The 20756-nt window shown below is 31.5% G+C and overlaps 2 protein-coding genes across 3 annotated transcripts; one reads left to right on the top strand and one right to left on the bottom strand.

Annotated features, from left to right (window-relative positions):
• Positions 1 to 7542: 7542 nt before the first annotated feature.
• On the top strand, positions 7543 to 11366 carry LOC146953795 (AT-hook motif nuclear-localized protein 10-like). Its single transcript, XM_085742814.1, has 5 exons — positions 7543 to 7963; positions 8055 to 8107; positions 8408 to 8533; positions 10488 to 10646; positions 10797 to 11366. The coding sequence occupies exons 1-5, from the start codon at positions 7543 to 7545 to the stop codon at positions 11058 to 11060; spliced, it is 1023 nt and encodes a 340-aa protein (XP_085598940.1). The 3' UTR covers positions 11061 to 11366.
• A 3612-nt stretch (positions 11367 to 14978) lies between these two features.
• LOC146953794 (uncharacterized) lies at positions 14979 to 19224 on the bottom strand. Of its 2 annotated transcripts, XM_085711731.1 has the most exons (5): positions 18604 to 19224; positions 17218 to 17480; positions 16655 to 16792; positions 16074 to 16313; positions 14979 to 15391 (listed from the first exon to the last, which is right to left on the bottom strand). In XM_085711731.1, the coding sequence occupies exons 1-5, from the start codon at positions 19190 to 19192 to the stop codon at positions 15278 to 15280; spliced, it is 1344 nt and encodes a 447-aa protein (XP_085567857.1). In that variant the 5' UTR covers positions 19193 to 19224; the 3' UTR covers positions 14979 to 15277. The 2 variants fall into 2 exon arrangements, with proteins under 2 accessions (XP_085567857.1, XP_085567859.1); XM_085711733.1 differs by lacking the exon at positions 16074 to 16313.
• Between the last annotated feature and the right edge of the window lie 1532 nt (positions 19225 to 20756).

Raw genomic sequence — 20756 nt, 5'->3', positions numbered from 1 at the left:
CAGGTTGCCGAGGCAAAAACATCGGCGTGACAAGGACTCCAAAGTCCAAACGGAGGAAAGAGAGCATTGATTTTTTTTTTTTTTTAGCGGTGACTTGTTTATCCTGCTACTTGCTTGCTGAATTCTTGTCGGATGACTAGCACAAGAACGAATTTGATTCAATTAGAAAATTGAATGTACCCATAGAAAACAATAGGAAATGGAAAAGGAGTGACATGAAGTCTTCTCTGTATGAACAAAAAAAAAGAGGGGGGACGGAACGTGCATTTCCTATAAGATGAGAGAAACTAAGAAAAGTAAAATTTATTAAAAACAAATATGTTTGGAGAAAAGGAGAACAATGATTTTCTTTATTATTTATCCTGCTACTTGCTTGCTGAATTCTTGCTGAATTCTTGTCGGAAATTTGTCCTATAACGAGGACTAATTTGTCCTATGAAATGGAAAAGCTTGACTTGGGCTCTTTTCAACATGAATAAAAAAAAGTTACGATAACAAGTACCTTTAGGGTATTTGTTAATGATTTTAAAAAGGAAAAAATTGTGAAATTTGGTGTAGAGAAAATTGTTTTTTAATCTTTTAATAAGTGGAATGCACAATTTTAAAGATAAAGTTGATACTTTAAACTTCTTATCAAATGCCCTGTTAGCATTTCCCTAAAAAAAAGCGAACGATGAAGTCACTAAATAAGCTTCCATGCCGGCTTGATTGTCGTTCATATTTTATAATTACTAAAATTTTGGATTAATTTCTTACATGTTATGAAATTAATCAAAACTATAACAATATATAGAATACTCCTTCCATCTTTAAATTATAGTCATTTAAGATTTGTGCACGGTTATTAAGGAAATGATTAATTGAGTTGATTTTGATGGTAAAATTAATATCATTTACTAAAACACCCCTATTAATTGTAGTTAGTGGAATAATTAAGTTGGATGAAATTCAATAAATAATGGTATATTAATAAAAAAATAATAATAAATGCTGCATTGGTATTCAAAAGTGACAATTATTTTGAAAAAAAGAAAAATTTGTAAAGAGACAATTATTGTGAGACGGAGGGAGTATTACATAAGAATAAAGAGAAAGGAATAAAGAGAGAACAAAATAGTATATTGTATTACTTCACAAATGTGTCTTTACATTGCAATATACTTCATCTGGTCCTAATTATAAGAAGAAAAATAAAAAAAACATCAAAATTAATACACGCATTAATTAGTGTGAATTCTTGAATATTCTCACAAATATACCCTCATAAAAAATTGCAAAGCATTAAATACACCACTAATATTAAAAATATAAACATTAAATAAGTAATAGAAAAGTCTTTTAAACAATAACTACACCTTAAAAGTTATGATATTTTCTTATAAATAGGACCAATTTTTTTTTTAAATTTTTTTCTTATATAGGACCGGAGGAAGTAGGTCGTATTTATAGGATCAACCATTATACATGGACCACCTTAGGTGACATGCACTCTTTGACACTCACACACAATTTTGACATGTGGTAAAAACAGTGAAACTTACCTAAAAAGGGGTGAAGGTGTGATGTGAAATTACTAGAATACCCCTGCCACATGGGGTGTACATGAGACTCACTTAAGATTTTTCATCTTAAATGAAATTCACACTCTTTTAATATTAAAAAGTTGAAATGTAATGATATAAAGTTATTGGTAGTTGATTAGTGAGTCCAATTTAAGAAATTTGTATGAGTTTGAGAGATTAAGTGCTTATTATTAGATACTATTAAAAAATTATAAATGGGTTATGTATACACGTAAGACCCAATTAAATATTCAAAAATTGATGTCTCTAATTCGAGGTTACACATGAAATCAACGGGCAATTACTCACGTGGGCCATGTATTAGCTAGCAAGGAAATTACATTGGTTTTTAAATAAGGTAATAATAAGGACCTAAAGAATAAACGTGGGTGTGACCTAAAGAATTGCTACACCTTTCTTTGATACACAGCTGGAAAATTCTGCCCTTGAAGCACCGAAAACTGAGAGGCAAAAGTAAACGTTGTTTTGGCTAAAGAGGTGTACGATGGTGAGAAAGTTTCTAGGAAGGAGGAGGAGAACTTTAGTTTGCAAAATCATATTCAACGGAATTTCATGACATGTGGTTCTAGGAGCCATTCACTAACACATCCCCCTCCGTTCTTATATCTAAGTACCTTTTTATTAGAGGCAAATGATGCTTATATATAGGGACAGATATAGTATTTGAATATATCGGAGAACTAGCAACAAATCCGTGCTCCGCACGAATTGAGTGTCGAAGTACGGGTTATGTGTCAAGATGTATTTGAAATATTATTTACATTCAGAAATAAGAAAAATAAATTAATGATAAAGATAACGTCAATGAAATAGTTGTTAGTGGTAGATTATAAATATATTAAATTCTCACAAAAATAAATATTTCACTAATGAAAATATGACGTTAATAATTCTCGCGTTTTTTTATTATATATTATTGAATATACTTGTATTTATTATTATTATTATTATTATTATTATTATTATTATTATTATTATTATTATTATTATTATTATTATTATTATTATTATTATTATTATTATTATTATTACTACTACTACTATTATTATTTTCACTTAAAATCTATATACGGGTATAAATGAGATAGTATTTTACATTTAAGACTTTATATATTTTTTTTACAAAATTTAAGACTTTATATCTATTAGGTATCTTATTGGGGAGATATTTATTTGAGGTCTTATAAGACCGAATGTCTTACTTAAGACTGCAATCTTAAGTGGTTGGAGAGATAGTTGATCAATGAGTCCTGTTTAAAAATATTGTATGAGATACTAGATTGGAAGGATTGAGTGATTATTAAGTATTATTATTAAAAAATTATAAACGAGTGATGTGGATGCATAAAATCCAATTAAGTACCAAAATTTGGTGGCATTTAGAATACACAAGTGAAACTTTTTGTGTATCATACCCAAATTTGTTTTTCACCATTGATATAATATTAAACAATTCAATGGCCAAGATTGAAGAATGAATACTTTTTTTTTTTTGAGAGAAAGAAGAATGAATACTTGTTTAGTGGGTTTTTTGTTCAATTGTTGGTATTTGCAAATGTGGTGTCCTACAATAATAGAACTGCACGGATGCATTTATGAAAAAAATTGTTAAATAAAAATATTAAATTGAATACTAAAAAAAGTAATAATTAATTGGGAAAAAAGTTAATATTATTCTCTTTTTTTAAGGAAGTTCATATTATTCTTTTTTTTTTGTACAGGAAGTTCATATTATTCTATTAAATACCTAAATTTAAAAATATTGTTTATTCAAAAAAAATTGTTGAAACTCCTAAAAAAATATTATTGAAAATATACGGATTAAACTAAAAATCATTGATATGGGAAATATCATTCATTTGAGAGAATCGTTGATATAAAAAAACAAAATTACTACCCCTAAAAAAACAGAAAAAAAAAAAAATCAGATCTGGGGAATAGTACTATGAACCAATATGGGTATTTCTTTCTCAATCCATCTCAATAAGAACAGTTCTCCCCCTAAAAAATTGTTTTCACCACATCAACAACAACTCTGTTTTCAGAATCAATCTCAAAGGTAAACCCTAAATTTTTGAACTCCCGGATAGCAAACACGGTGGAAAGATCATGAGAATCAAACCAATTTCTGAAAATTTAACAAATTCGTGGATTAAAAAATTCTTTAAGGTTCTTTGAAAGAAACTAAGAAAAAGCTGAACTTGAGATGATTTATATGATTTATGATTAAATGATTTGAAAAAAAGCTTAAGGATTGAATGTGAAAGTGGAGCAGTAAAATCAAGAATTTGATGATGGCCGAAGAGACGAGCGAGATTGAAGAATAGAGGGGAGAAGGAAAAGGAGCAGGACGATGGTAGACAGATGGAGAAGATGAGAGACTGAGTTTCTGGATAGAAACAAAAAAGGAAGAAATTAATCATATAATTATTAAAGGGTCATGTTAACTTGTGCCCTTAGGGTAAATGTTAAGCTTTAATTTCATTCCATTAATGGTAAGAATTTAATGAAAAAAATTAATAATAAACATTTTGAGCAATAAATTAACACAATTTCCAATACATAATTTCTATTAGTGGAATTTTTAACATGTGCACAAGTTAACATTTCCCATTATTAAATGTATAAAAGGGAAAATCCTTTGGCAATTGTAGAATAGTTAAAAATATTAGGGTGAACTTATGATGTAAATTAAAATAACTTAAGAGGTGAAATTTATATAGGATGTTACCGGTAAAACTGTCTATTGCAGGTAAAAGAAAATTGTGTATGATACACAAATTCATTAACTTGTGTAGGTTAAACGTCACCTTTATACAAATCTATCTAATCGGTTTGATCATGGTTTGGTTTCTGTTCATCCTAAAATTCAGCCTTTATTTACTTCACAAGGATTTGATGGAACCTGATCTGGAAACAGAACTTATAAAATATATAAACCACAAAAATACAGCAGCTATCCCAAATAAGAAAGAGTTGTGCTATATCCAGGGAATAAATTCTTCACGAAAGTATCTGTTATGATACAAAATAGCACATGAGAAAATACACGTGGCAAAATGTAATTGGTTGAGATAAATGGACATGTGCCTAGTGATTGTGTATAAATAGGGAAAGGATGATCACTAAGGGGGTGCAGAATTTGACGAAAGTCTCTACTTCCTCCCTTTGGCATTCTTCGGAATGATTTCTTCTTCTTAAGCTTGTTCTTATATCTATCTTGTACCTTTCCCTTTTAACAAATTGTTCTCAATCAATTGTTCCTTGTTCTCATCAATTGTAGTAATGAAAATTGTTTGAGATTTATTATTTTACTTGTATTAAGTTCAGTTCATTACAGTATCGCAACCGGCATTCACACTTGTTGAATTCACCGTTTGCCTTTTTTTTTTTTAGGAGAAATGCTGAATATCCCGAACAAAAAACTCACGAAGAATTCACGAAGAGGCTCCTTGAGTATAATATAGTAGAAAAACCGGTGCAACCACTTTTCTGTCCTTTTTTTTGGGTTCAAATAAGTAAGGCTTAAATGCTCAATTGGTCCCTTAACTTTATTTTAAATACCAGTTTGATTCCATAAGTAATAAAAAGTCATTTTAGGTCCCTTAACTTTGTTTAAAGTATCGGTTTTGTCCTTTCTGTTAATTTAATTCAAAAACACGTTAAGTTTAGAGACCAAACTAATACTAATTAAATAAGTTAAGGGACCAAACTAATACTAATTAAATAAGTTAAGGGACCAAAATTTAACGTTTTTTTGAATTAAATTAACAGAAGGGACCAAACTGTTACTTTAAATATAGTTAAGGGACCTAAACGGACCATTTATTACTTATGAGACCAAACCGATACTTAAAATCAAGTTAAGGGACTAATCGAGCATTTAAGCCAAAAAGTAATTCCTTCTATCTCCTCTTCAAACAATATTTTTATTAAGCAACCATTTTTTTCAGCCTCTCTTTTCTAATTAGTCACCTCTGCTCTAATTTAAAAAACAAAGAAAGTGGTACCTTCAAATTACTTCTAACTCATTCGTTGGATGGGTAGAGACTAGTGATCCTCTCCATTATATTTATCTAATTTTTGACTTCTTTAGTAGAAAATTGTCAATGGTTATTTGAAATATCTATAGCTTTTGTTGTTGCGTAAGGATTATTGGTAATTGTTATATGTTACAACTTAAAACCTAAAATAAACATAAGAGATTAAACATGCAATTAAGTCTTTAACATTTCACTTATATTAAAAAAAAATGATAAATGAAAGAAAGGTAATGATTTTTTTTAGAGGAAAAATAAAGGGAATGATAATTTTGCTATTTTATCTTTATTAACCATGTATTTCCATTATCATAATCCAAAAGGAAAATAATAACTTGAGATAAATTCACTTAATACTAATTAATTAAAGAGAGAAATTGAAAAAAAAAATTTATGACTACATTAAAAGATAGAGTGCGACTCATTTTGATTTTTGAAACATTTTTTTAAAATATGACCATTACAATTAGATAAAGAGAGCATTAGTCCTCGTAAGTTTAGCTCAGTTAGTACGGACAATGCATAATATATACAATGTTTGTGGGTTCAAACCCCAGACACCACAAAAAAAAGAAGATAAAGAGAGCATTAATAAAAAGATAAAGAGAACATTAATAATACTTAGTCAAAAAGAATAATCGTAAACGATAAAAGTCATATTTTATTTCAAAGTCAAAATAAAGTTATATTTTATTCTCAAAAGAAAAGATATAAAAAACATAAAATTATAACAAGTGAAATAAAAGTCAAATATTATATATATATATATATATATATATATATATATATATATATATATATATATATATATATATATAAAAATGGAAATATCCTAAAGTCTTAAATAAATTAAATAATAACACAAATAACTTAACATAAAAAAAAAAAAAAACTTAAGTTCATAATTTTTTTTTAGACTCTCTCAATTTTTCTTCTATCTCAAATCCTCGCGGTCAAAACTTTTCTTCTTCTTGATATACCAATGAGGGGTGATTTAGGGTAAATTTTAAAATAAAATCACCCGTTCGAATTGTTTTTCTTTATCTTTAGTTAAATAAGTGATTTTCACATATTTTCAGCTTTTTTTTTTGTTTGTTTTTGTGATTTCGTTGTCTATCACGACTTTTTTTTTTAAGGAATCACGACTTTGGTTATTTTGATATTCCTTCTTTGTGCGATGTGTTTTTTATTTTCCGTCTTAGTACGATGTTTATTTGATTCAGATTGAGTATTACCTTTGATCGAGTGCAGATTCAATCAATGATGTTTGCTTCGTCAACGTTGCAGATTCGGAATGAGTATTTTTGTGGCTTGAATATAGTCATATTTGCAGGCATATATACTCTGTCGATTTATGTTATTAACATGGTTGTTGTGAGTTTGTTCACAGATTCATCGTTTTTGTTTTTAGCAACTTTGAATTTGTATTGTATTGATGTACTCTATCAATTTGAATGAATGAATATCGTTTATTTTTGTCAAAAAAAAAAAATTTAAGTTCACAAGGAGACCAAAATAAACAATAAATAATAAAAAATCCGTCCACAAATCCTAGCTCAGTTGACAAAAATATATAAAATTGTTAGGCTGGATGTCGTGATCAGGGTTCGAATCCCCGACTCCTCCATGTGTGTGTGTATGAGTTTTCAATTATTATTGTCTTTTCGTCTATCTACCCAAAAATATAATAAAAACCAAATTTAAAACCTTGAATATAATTAAATAAAATAAAAAACTAAATTCTTCATTGTTTTATCCCTTATTCATCGGTTATTGACTTTTTGGTTCACGATTTTCTTCCTTAGTCATCATTTTGTCATTATCATCATCACACCATTCACCACCTTTGGTTACTTTCTTCACTACATATACACACACTTATTCACAATTCACACTTTTCTTCACTACACTACATTTTCATGGATTCTCATGAACTACAACAACCACATCCTCGCCCACACCACCTTCAATTGGAAAATGTTGTACTAGAGGGTCCAAATCCAGTCACAAACACTGTTCCTATCACCATGATGGAACCGACCATTGTCCCTCAACTCAACATGAACACTAACCAACCCCCTCATTCGGATCCTTTCAACAACAACATTGTTCCTTCTACCCTGAAACTATGTGTGGGTGCTTCCTCTGGATCTGGTTCAATCCAGAAAAAAAGGGGTCGGCCTAGGAAGTATTTTCTTGATGGCTACATTGCTTTAATCTCAAGCCCAACCCAAAATGCTACCATTACTTCTCCTTCTTCTTCAATTGCAAAGAGGAGTACTAGGGGAAGAGGAAGGCCTCGTGGATCTGTGAACAAGAAGAAGAAAGTTGAAGCACCTGGCATGTTAAACTTTTTTCTTTTTTCATTATTTAAATTAAAATTTTGTCGATTATTTGATTTTGATTTTTATTCTGTCTGTTTAATTTTCAGGAGTTACTGGAACTGATTTCTCTCAACATGTGATCACCGTGAACCCTGGTGAAGTATGAAAATGAACCCATAATTAATTTCAATGTTAAGATGTCACACACACACACACACATATAAATTTCGTTCACAATTTTAAAAATCTAGTTACTTTATTAACTGAAATGCTCTTGCGGACTTTGATGATGTTAAAAACGTGGTTACTTATATATGTTGAAATGCTAATGTAGATTTTGGTTACTTTATAAGTTGAAATGATAATGTAGATTTTGATGATGTTAAAAGGGTGGTTACTTTATATTATTCTTTGATAGGAATGGTTCTAACAAAAAATTTTAACTTTTTTATGTTTGTAGGACATTGTTGCGAAACTTAAGACTTGTTGTCAAGGTGGACCTAATACAGATATGTGCATTCTTTCTGCTCATGGTTTAGTTGGCACTGTCGCTCTTCATCAGCCAGAAAGAATTTTTATTTGTGAGGTAGTCATTTTTACATATGTTTTTATTAGAATACAATCAATAACTATGTATCTGATTAGGAGAAATTTTTATTGGTACTGTATTAAGTGAAAGAGATCTGAAATCTAATGTAAGATGAATTGGTTGATGAACATATATTCTCAAGCGAAAATTTAGAATGAGACAATTTTGTCTTTGGTGAATTACGACCACTAGACATTAAAACAACTTATGGAAGAAACATGGTGGATATAATTGGCATTGTGGCTCATGGCAACTCGCACATAAGCCACCATGACATAATGGCAATTTTACAAGCACATGCACATAAAAAGTCAAATGTTTTGGATTAAATGCATTTGACTTTTTAGATCTCTTTTATTTATATTTTGTTACATATTAAGTACATAAAACAATGTATATATTTGTACAATTTAATTTTAACCATGATACTTAAAAGTACATTACTTTTCATATTGAACATTAAAATGAAATCTTTTTCATATTTTTTTAATTAACAATTTTGAGATTTTAAAAATGAAATCTATCACTGTCATTATCAATTTATCAAAAAAATAATAATTTGTTTTTTCTCACTGAAACAAGAAAGAAAGTGTACATTGTGGGATTCCATCTCAAAATAAGCCATTTTTAACCTCTTTTTATATTGAGTCTTTTATCTTTAATTTCAATTCCTAAATAAATACATATTTTTGGTGAAAATTTGTCTACACTATTTTCTTTGGCATGAGAGAGATGAGAGGTTAAATGTTCTCAAAATCACGGTTATCCTTGTTGGATTGTATGATCTTAAGGATCTTTAGAGGAAGACTTGCTTGAACACAAATACAATTAAAAAAAAGTTTGGGCACACTCACACAAGTAGAGAAAAATAAATGTAAAAGAATTTAGTCATATCATTCAATGAGTTTTTCTTTAATTTTGTTTAATTATGTGTGTGTGTCTAAACACTTTTTACTTGTGTTTGTGACTAAGAAAGAATTTCTCGGATCTTTATTATCAAACTTGTGCTTTTAGGGTTGGAGATCAAAGCAGGATCACTATCATATTGACAAAATCATGGGATTTCAATAGTATTATATGTGATGTGATGTGATCTCCCTTTAAGTATTTTTCGGGTTGATCTCTCATGAACTAATTTAAAATTTAGGGTCTTGTTAACCAGTGCCCTCGGGGCACTGGTTAAGGAAACCAAAAGAGGAAATTTTAAATAAAAAAAACATACTTTTTCAGCTTTTAATGCACTGATTACACATCTCTCAATGCAAATCCTACTATATTTGACCCTTAACCAGTGCCCGGGGGCACTGGTTAACATTTTCCTAAAATTTAGGATTTGGTTACCTTTTCTACTTGGCTTAAAATGAATGCAACCTGAAGATCTAATTAATAGTAAATATTATGGTAGATGATATGTTCGAATAACGATGTAGATAATGAGTTTTTCAAATAAGTTAGTATAGTGTTATGATTTAAGTTTATTTTCCCTTTTTATCTTATTTTTTATTTATGTGTTTTTGTATGCAAGTATAAGTTTTATATTATAGTTAGGATTTTACGACTCTAAATTATGATCTTTCACCCCCTGAAGATCTTAAGAATGATCACTCAGACAACAATGGTGGGATCATAAAATTTAAATCATTAATGGCACCATTTAAGCATATTTACTTTCATCATTGCAACTATATTTAGATGTTGAGTGTGTCACACGCATTTTCCGGTGTTATGTTTATTTTAAATAATGTTACTTCCTATGGTTATTTGAAAGTAAAAAACAACATTGCTAAGATTTTTATGAGAAGGAAGCGGCATTTGTTGTTTTGTTTGTGTTTAAATTTTCATTTGTGTACATGTGAAAATATCATTATAATAGTGTGATAGGTGATTTACATAACTAAATGTGTTTTAATTAGTTTAATTTTTCTTCCTATGATGTTATTTTTCATCACAGGGTCAATTTGAGATTTTATCCCTCTCAGGAATGTTAGAAGTAGTTGACAACAATAATGGCTCTAAGAGAATGAGTTACTTTAAGGTGTCTCTAGTGGATCCTAATTCAAATGTTTTTGGAGGTGTAGTTGATAAGCTTATTGCTGCATCATTGGTAAAGGTATTTCTCTCAAGTGATAAACAATTTATGTTGATTTTCTTATAAGCATAATGTGAATGTAAGTTCTTGGGTGTCTATAGTATTTTCTGCATGATGAATTGAGCAAATTTTGTGGCATCAATTTTATGATTTTTTAAGAATCATTTTCAGGTCAAAGTGGCTTGTTTTACTTTGGATGGCAAAAATGGTAGCTCGAGTAACCTGAATTTGGGGCCTTCTTCAATACCAATATCCCAATTTGCTGCTTTTGGGACTCCAACTAGTGCTACCACTCGAGGTCCTTCATCTATCTCCTCTAGTAACAGTGAGAATATTCCTTTTGGCCTGGGGCTTGGAATCTACAGTAATGATAGTCAACCCATTCCTACTTTGTCAATGTACCAACAAATGTTGGCTCGCCAAACCCAGCAGTGAGGATGAGCTTTTAGGCTCACAGTGTAGAGGCAGGTTATTTGCATGGGGATTGATCAAAGTTCTGGCTGCAGGTTGAATTTGAATAATTTGGACCAAATTTTATGGGAGTTTATCTATCGTTTTTATTATGTTTTTAGTTTTTTTCTGCTGATTTGGATTTAAAAATCATTTATGAAACATTTCAAGCGAGGGTTGCTTTTGTTTAATGATATTATGGAGGTGTTAGATCCTTTTATGACAATATTCCAAATATGTGTTCCAAACCTTCTCATTTGAGCTGCATATTTTCAAATTACATTCATGAAATTAACCTCTTTCATTTCATGTATTATAATTGTGGGTAAAGTAATTATTTGACCGGCGAAGATGGAAAATAAGACATTATTTAATTTTTTTTTCCAATTTTTCAGAAGTATAGGTATTCATAAAGACATAAATTCAAGAAAATATTCACGTGAGTGTTAAGAGTAGAAGTATATTACAGTGACCACAGAAACTCCTTTACATACTTAAAGGATGATGTGATTACGACAAAATTGTAGTTTCTGAGCTTGTGAACTGTTTACGTTAGATGGAGAGACGTGTTTTAATGAGAGAAAAAACTTTACAATTTTCTTATTACAAAATATTTACATATATACTAAGATAACTCTAGATTTTAACTATAAGATACTCTATATTTAAAAACCACATCAAATTATTTTCTAGATTATATTTAGTTCAAAAATTTTACATAAATATTTCAAGAAGTTATAGATTTATTTGATTTTGAAGTATATATAACCACATCAAGTTATTTTCTAGATTATATTTAGTTCAAAAAATTTACATAAATATTTCAACAAGTTATAGATTTATTTGATTTTGAAGTATATATAATTTGGTAGGTTTTTTACTTCATTCCAATGCAAGCATAATATACTTTATGCTTTTACTTCTAGTCTCTTAGGAATATGGTTTGCTTTCTAATTTTTTAGGGAAAAGATATTTACAGCGAAAAACAGTATCGCTATAAATAACACCACAACATGTATTGTAGTCAAGCCAAATTTTTTATTCACCTACCCATGTGTTGTGCCAACCAGTGATGTATTGTGTCAAAAGAATATCCAACGGTGTTAGTGCATTCGTGAGTTATTAGCGAGCTTGGTTTCGCTACAAATAGCAAAGCTCTTTTTTTTTCCCTGGTTTATAAGCTTGTATAGATATTGTTCTTTGTACACGTGTGTGACATTGTGGTTGACCAATGTCACCAACCACAATGTCACCCAAGTATTATCCATACTTAAAGGGTCTGACAGGCCATGGTTCTATATTTGGAGCTCACAATCTCTCTCATATCAACACTACTAGTTTCTTTACTTTGAGTTCCATCATTAAAGTTAAAAACATTGTCAAGAAAGGATTTATTGAGATACTTTGAGTTCCTTCACTTTAGCCCAACATCGAAGATAAATTCATTTAATTTGAAAACACCAATGATTTATAAACTACTAAGATCAATTACAATTGGATTTTGAAGTAAAGAAGCATATGATATATGTAGCCTCGCTATCTTGGTCTTGAATCCTAGCACCTTCACTTCCCATATAAGATTAAGTTTCTTGTGACAATTATTTCCCGACAATTTCTTTTCTTCATCATCGCAATCTAAATACCAACATATATTGTCCTCTGTGCAATTTCTATGAAGAACTTTTCCTCAAATACATCAGAGATTTCTCAGTCTCGAGTAATCTCTAGCATGGTCTTGGTACTGATATAAATATTTACTACCTCAATCCATACTATTCGTGCTCAACCTACACTTAGTTCTTAATCGCCAAGCTCACCCCACTTTGCTATCTTAAGATGGATAACTAGGGCACAATCTCGGCAAAATTATTATCCCTACCAACTCGGCCATGTTCCCTATTTTCTCGTCCACTTGCCTATTATATCGACAATGGCTTGTTCACTCATATATTATCTCGAAGGAAAAAGCTTAATGGTGCGAGACGGTTGCCGACGAATAGCAACGAATGAATACAAGCCGTTAGATTGAATTTGGTTTTTTATCTTGTTTTACTTTTTATTTATTTTAATGGTATAATAACACTACCCACCGTTTATCGTGTTAAGTCGCACTACAATTTTTTCGCACTATATAGACATGCTCTATCTCGAAAATCCCCTATATATACCCCTTGGATTAAGCATTTACCACTTGAAGTGGTAGTTTCCTAGCTAGAGGCTCCCCCAATAATTGGAAAATAAGTTATATTATTTCCTCTATAAATAAGCTCAACACTATTCCCCAAAAAATTACTAACTCTCTCATATTATATACTAAACCCTCTAACCTTGATCACGACACCATTGTTGGCAAGGTACCCCTGATCTATATATCTTAGAGTGAACATTTGGCGTCCACTGTTGGATTTCGGTCAAACTCTTCCTCGGCCACACCATGTAGGTGAGTACGTAAATCATAAAAAATGGGGGTTTGAATTCTGATGTATTTAAAAAAAAAAAAATCCTTGTGTTCGAAGAAAATTGGTTTGGTTAAAACAAATGATGTGTGAATAGAGAAAACAATCTCCAAACTTGGAAGCTTCCTTTACAAAGATATTTTGGCTCAAAACCCTTGAGGACTTAATCCACTATAACATGAATAGATTACAAGCACTAAGGTATATTCTTATCTACCTGACAATACGTTATATTTTTTTTTTTTTTTACTTTTCAAATCAAAACAAAAATTGTGATTAACGTATGGAAATAAGTATTCCAATCATTTGAAAATAAATAAATGAATGAATTTGAAAGTGTCTATATACAATCCTAACGATTTTCTTAGATAAAAAGATATATATGTGTGTTAAAGAGTGCCATAAAATTAAAAAAGATGTGTGTGACCATATTCTCTCATTTTCTATTGGGACAAAAATAATAGAGATAGAGAGAGAAGGAGAGTTGTCTAAAAATTTGTTTCAAAATGTTTTACAAATTTTTTTTCTATAAAATTATATATTTCAGGTTCATGCTTTTGTTGGAAGAAACCTCCAATGTGTCTGCTAAACACAAAAATATAGAACTTCAGTATCAAACTTTGTTACCACAATTAAACTTTCAACCATTAGACTATTGAACAAAAAAGAATATTAATTAAATGAATACAAAAATTATACTCGTGTATTGGAAAGATTATTGAAAAAATTAATAGTGTACACCCGAGGATGGGATGGATCAACCCGAACCGGTTATTATTTAAACCCGAACCGGTTCTAACTCAATATCGAGTTATTATTTTTTTTTTAAGGAATATCGAGTTATTATTTAGAAAGTTCTTTTCATAAAAAAAAAAAAAAAAAAATATATATATATATATATATATATATATATATATATATATATATATATATATATATATATATATATATACTACCTCTAACTTTGTGTTGTACTACTAAACTTTCAAATAAAGTTTTCTATTTTTCGTCGGTGTATACATCAATGATTTAAATGTAGCCACAATAAACTCGTTTTTAGGGGCAGACAATATTTTAAATTGATATCTTGTCATTCTCCAAATTGTCTTTCTTTATACCTATATCTTCTTAAAAAAGTTGGAGAGAATTTTCATATCATGAATAATATTGAGATTTCACTTCTAATTAACCATATAAAAATTTGAAATCAACATTAGAGGGAATTGAATTCAAAGACATGGATCTTTGAGAAGGGGCCCAATCTCGTATTTTATGGTCAAGTGGGGCTTCGCTTCTACGACTGCCTCCCCAGCCGTTGCAAAGACTGAGCAAGAACGGTAAGGGGCAGACAAAGAATGTCGTTGCGTGGGGATGCGATTAGCCAAGCTGGGGCAAACAAAGCCGTCCGGCCCCTTATATCATTTACATAGCCTACAACAAGCATATCTTGCTCAGACTCAATATATTTATGATTATATTTATAGGGTACTACCTCAAATTCTGGAGAAGCATATTGTTGTTGCTTTTTCATTTTACAGGGTTTTCCATTAAAAAAATATGCACGGAAAATTAAATCATTAAAACATTCACAGAAAGCTAAGTTGCTTCTGCCAAAGTTTGTTTCCTCTTTACTTTACACATCAGATATGGTGCATACCAAAAACTAATATTGAGTCACTTCAAATAATGTACATGACAAAGCCAGAGGGTAGGCATTAACGAAGGGGGAGATGCTACACCACTTGCTCATAACTCATCTTTGGACCTTGCATCACTTCCATGTTCATCAAAGGATGCATATGCTTTAATAATTGACTCATATATTTTAATCCCTTTCAAGTATTCAGTTTTGTGAAGATACTGCATAGAGAAAAAGCAACACACAAGTCAAAGTTGAACTCTAAACAAAATGCAGGTACAATAAGAAGCATGACATTAGGATACAACCAAAAAACAATAAGGTGCAAAGTTTCCAAAAAAAAAGGTGCAATGCATTGTCATTTTGTGTAACAACGATGTTCTGGCACAACCTTCTCCAAGTAGAATACAACCTTGACTCAGACAAACCTACAACATTTCTCAGAATACAAAGTCTGAGGTAGTTGTTATATATTCATGGACTCTTTTCTTGCATGTTTATGGTGAACACCTTTCATTTCGAAGAAACTTATCTCTGACCTGACAAATAAGCCGTAGCTAAAGAGGCTAATTCAAGCAGAAAATGCCAACAACTGGATTAGTATTGCTAAGAGTCGCAATGTTAAGTGGGAGGCATCCCACACAGATGTATAATTAATAATCCTACAGTACAGACAACTATGAAGTACGGACACTCCTCGGATTAGGCGTGTCCCGGTGTCCGACACCGACACCGACATGATACCTATGATTACACTGAATTATACTATCATTTTCTCAAATTATTGTTGGTGTCCGTGTTGTGTCCGGTGTCCGCGTTTGTGTCCGTGCTTCATAGACAGACAATGACATCGCTTGCATTGATAAGCATACAATTAGGAACACAATATGTTATAAGAAAAACCTCATTGTGGTCATGGAGTAGAATGGGAGTGTTTGCCATAGGTGAGAATCCAATTGTCGGCAATCCAAGATTGCGGAAAAAGCGTCCATCTGTGGAGGCAGGAAAAACCTCTGGCTTACGAAGTTTCCCACCAGCCTCTTCGACAGCATTTTTTAACAAAGCCCACCATGGATTGGAACTGTCAGTTTTGGTGAAGACTGGTTTCCCGAACACATCATGCACAGATATCTTTTCTTTGAACTGTCAGGGCTAAAAGTTGTTAGAGGAAAAATCTAATAAGGGGTAATTTGTTCTCAAAAAAAGGAAATTCATAAAATAAATAATCACGTTATGTATGAAATTTTGAGGAACTGTTATAACATTAACCTTTTCACAGAGAAAGGAAAAGAGGATAAAATTACAGAAAATGAAGGCAGTGATCTGATATGTTCTAAAAAGGAAGAAGAAAGTTTCAAGTTTAATGCGCTGCAAATTTTTATAAAAATGAAAGACGAAGCAGACACCTATTAGCGGAGAGTATTGTGTATTTACAATACATGGATGATAAAAATATAAAGCGAAGTGGGTAATTAGCTCCTTACAGTGAAAGACATATTGCGCGAAGTAGGTGCCCACTCTTCAGCAATTCGCCTCTCCAATGATTCTGTATCAGCAGTTGGTGGCACTCTAATATCAAATCCAGCTTCAGCTTCAGATGGCTGCAAATTCATGATAAAACCCTGGTGCACAGCAACAAAAAAAAAAGGATAGAATATAATCATTACGGGGGAATTCAACCTTGATAGTTGATCAAATTTCTTAACGTGCGAACACAAAAACATGAAATGAAGTGTCGTTTCAAAGGTAAGCATAGATTGTTGGCAAACTCCATTACAATGTATAATTGAGTTATGATAAATCATATAATAAGGAAAAGGTAAATATTACATAAAGTTTTAAACTGTTGTCAACACAACAACCATGATTGCGGCCGCAACATCAAAGTTATAGAGTGGTCACCTGATCAACTGCAACGCAATTCAATTTGCACTTGCTTGCAATATCAAAGATTGTGATATAACGACAAATAACTATAATATAAAGTTTTACATTATACAAGACATGTTTGACCACTTTGATGGAATATTGAAGTCGGTTGACTTACTGTTGGTGATGGAGTTCCAGCCTTCAAAAAGGCCATGTTAATAGAAACAACATCCCCGTCAGCTTTCAAGCCAGCCTTGATCAAGTCGAATTGTGAGGTACGGTACCTTTGGATGCTTTCAATACTCTTCAAAAGATTCTCCATAGCAGAATTATCATAAAGCTTGGACCCATGTCCTGGATCCCCAACGGCTTTGATCACCAGCCACCATGGGCTCCTCTCTCCATAAAACGCCCTGTAATGCTCATCCGGAGAAGCCAGCCCTGTTTGTTTGTATGTGAAAAAAAGCAGAAATGAGTTTAATAATGAGCAAGACTTCAAGCCAATGCTCCAAAGTTAGGTATACCGTATATGTATATCATCGCCAAATTAGTGTGTTTAGGTGAGCTTTCAACTAAAGTTATTTTGCATGAAATTGATTTCATAAATTAATAAATCTGAGTTTGAAACAAAGCAATTCATATTTGAACTATTTCACTCTAAATGCAAGCTGGATGCAGCAAAGTTTAAAAGCTTCACACAAAAACGAATTCTTTTCACTTATAGTCGAACTGAGTGTTGGAACTTGGAAGCAAAGTAACGGTAACTAAACAGTACTTCTACAAAAAAAATCAGTTTTATCTCAAAGCAGAATCAATTCTAATGATTTCCAAAGTAAAACCAAACATACTTAGCAGCCAATTAAAATTACTCTTTCGAGCTTCAACCTATCAAATGCAAAGTACATGGTCACCAAGTGTTCCAAACACGCCATTAATCAGTTTTCCATCAAATACCTAAAAGCTAGAATCTATCCAAATCAGTTTTACAACAAACTTTTTGTAACAAAGACAACCAATTGGATTGCTTTACTATTTTAAACTTGCACGTCCTTCGTTGACGAATATCACATCTGTAAAAAGAATATATCAAATGACACCTAAAAGCTAGAAATCTGAAATTCTTTCCTTACTCTATACAATGTGAATATCATCAAATTGGTTCTTAACTTCTTATTTTAAACTTGCAAGTTGGTCCCACTTTTTTAAAACTTTCAAATTGACCCCTATAAATTTTCTAAAAAACTATAAATTGACCCCTAAAAATTTCAAAAATTGCAAATTAGTCCCTATTTTTCAAATTTAAAGTATGACTCAACTTTAATTTATAAAAGTAGTCCAAAAATGTTAATACATTTTTTTATTACCTAAAATTCTAAATTTCCAAAATTTCCGATTACTTCATCCAAACACGCCTCATGTCATCAGGAAAAGATTTCCATTGATGTGTAGACAAAGACACAAAGTAACAAACATTACCTGAAAACTCACACACTACTTTTCTTTGAATTTGAATAGATAGAGATAAGATACATTAGCACATAAATAACCACAATATTTAAAGTACCTTCATCAAGCACTACACCAACATTCAATTCCTGAAAAACCTTTGAAAGAGAAAATTTCTCAGCACCATCATGTCCACCAACCTCTTCATCAGGAGCAAAAACCAAATAAACATTCCTCTTAGGCTGAAAACCCCATCCCTTAAGATTCCTAACCGCTTCAAGATACTGCATACCAACACACTTCATATCCTGTGACCCTCTTGCATAAATCCTTCCTTCATCATCCACATGGGCCTTGAAAGGATCATGGACCCACTTATCATGTTCAGCGGGGACAACATCAGTGTGAGAGTAGAGCATGATTGAAGGTAGCTCTGGGCTTGTACCGGCCCATTTGAGAATGATGATTGGTTTTCCGGGTACCAATTCGATAGTTTGGGATTCGAGTGAGAGTGATTTGGATTGTGATATTAGAAATTCGGAGGAGTGAGTGTAGTTTGGGGTTGGATGGTTGGTTTTGATTTGTAGATATTGTTGGAAACGTGATATTATATTTGATTCTGAAGATGAAGGTTCAACATATGTTAATGTTGTTGTTATTGTTAACAGAAGAGATACAAGGAGGATGTTTTGGTGGTTGAACACCATCTTCTGCTGGTGGTGTTGAGTGATGACTCCTTACTCTTGAACTTATTGCTACTCCTTGAACTTATTGCTACTCCGTCCGGAATAACTGACCCATTTTCTAAAAAAAAAATGTCCCAAAATAACTGACTCATTTCAATTTTCAATACAACTTTCATCATTCCCAATACAATATAACACTAAATAATACTACTTTTATCATTCCCAATACAATATATTCCACTTTCCCCTTTATTTATACATTTTTCTTAATACGTGTGAAAAACAAAATTGTGTCAATTAAATTGGGACGGAGGTAGTACTTGTTAGTTTTGCTGTTTATCACCACCTGGCTTTGACAACCTCAAACGTGTACAAATTGTATACTTTCACATTCATCAAGTGTTTGTAAAATCTCTTCATTGAATGTTTACCGCTACAAATTACAAGTTTATTGATCAGAGTAGAATCAATTTATAATTCTAAAAACGCTACTTTTTTTTTATAAGTTATAACTACCTTATAAACACTACTCAAGAGTACATAAAAATCATAGGAAATCAATCATAAAAAAAATAAGGAATAAGAAGAATAGAGACACAAGAAACAAGGAAGAGGAAGTTTTATTTTGAAACAAGGATGTGAATGTAGTTGATTTTTTAATGTGGTTGAAACAGAGAGGGAATTTGTTTGTTCATTGTGAGAAAGAAAGAAAGAAAGAAAGAAGCGTGTTCTGTGAATGTGGTGATGGCGGGACGTGTGTTGTGTTTGTTGGTGAATCAGAGTTGCTTTTTTGACAAAGAATACTTCCAATTGACACATGGAAATGACCTTAATGCCCCTGGTGGTAGTTAACTACCGCTGAAAAATCCGCCGGCAGTTAACTACCGCTGAAAACTTCAACCAGCTTCTCTCTCTCTTGCCTTATCTCTGTTTTCTTCTACCACAACACAACCGCTTCACCTTTTATAATAGTTCCAGCACATTATAGTTGAGAAAATGAGAAGCGATTAATTTGTAACAAAAGATGATTCAACTCTGCATCCAGCTTTGTGTGTGTTTTTACATCTCTGAGCAATTTTTTTATGCATGATTTAGCCACAAGTATGGAAAATGGAAATGTATTGAGAAGTGGAAAGTATATCTCAACATCTAAGAGTTAAACTACAAGGTTCAACAATCAGCCTCAATTCCAATCATGATGGAAATGAAGAATTTAGTGCACTGCGTTTTCATTTTAGGCCACCAAGAGTTGTGATCCTGTAAAAAATTCAATTTCTCCGTTTGCTTAAGGATTTAGTGCACTGTATTGAGAGTTGTTTAATGATCACAAGAAGTGTTTAATGACCCAATTTCAGATAAACCTTGTTCATACGAAAGAGAAGGTGGGTGTGGCTCTGGTGGTGGAGGAGGTGGAGATGGTGGTTTGTAGTCGCTGTAGAAAGAGTTGAATTCAGAATCCATGATAGAGAAATCATGGTGTGAGGTTGAAGCAAAAGCAAGAAGAAAAAAAAGAGAAAAAGTAAAGTATAGAGTGAAAGAAAGGGTTTTGTGATTGTGAAGAGGAAAAACCATTAAAAAAGATGCA

Source organism: Medicago sativa, chromosome 1, assembly GCF_051527215.1.
Source record: "Medicago sativa cultivar Bolivia chromosome 1, Bolivia_mono, whole genome shotgun sequence".
NCBI lineage: Eukaryota > Viridiplantae > Streptophyta > Magnoliopsida > Fabales > Fabaceae > Medicago > Medicago sativa.
Note: the sequence above shows the minus strand (reverse complement) of the source record. Positions and strands in the feature narration are given on the sequence as shown.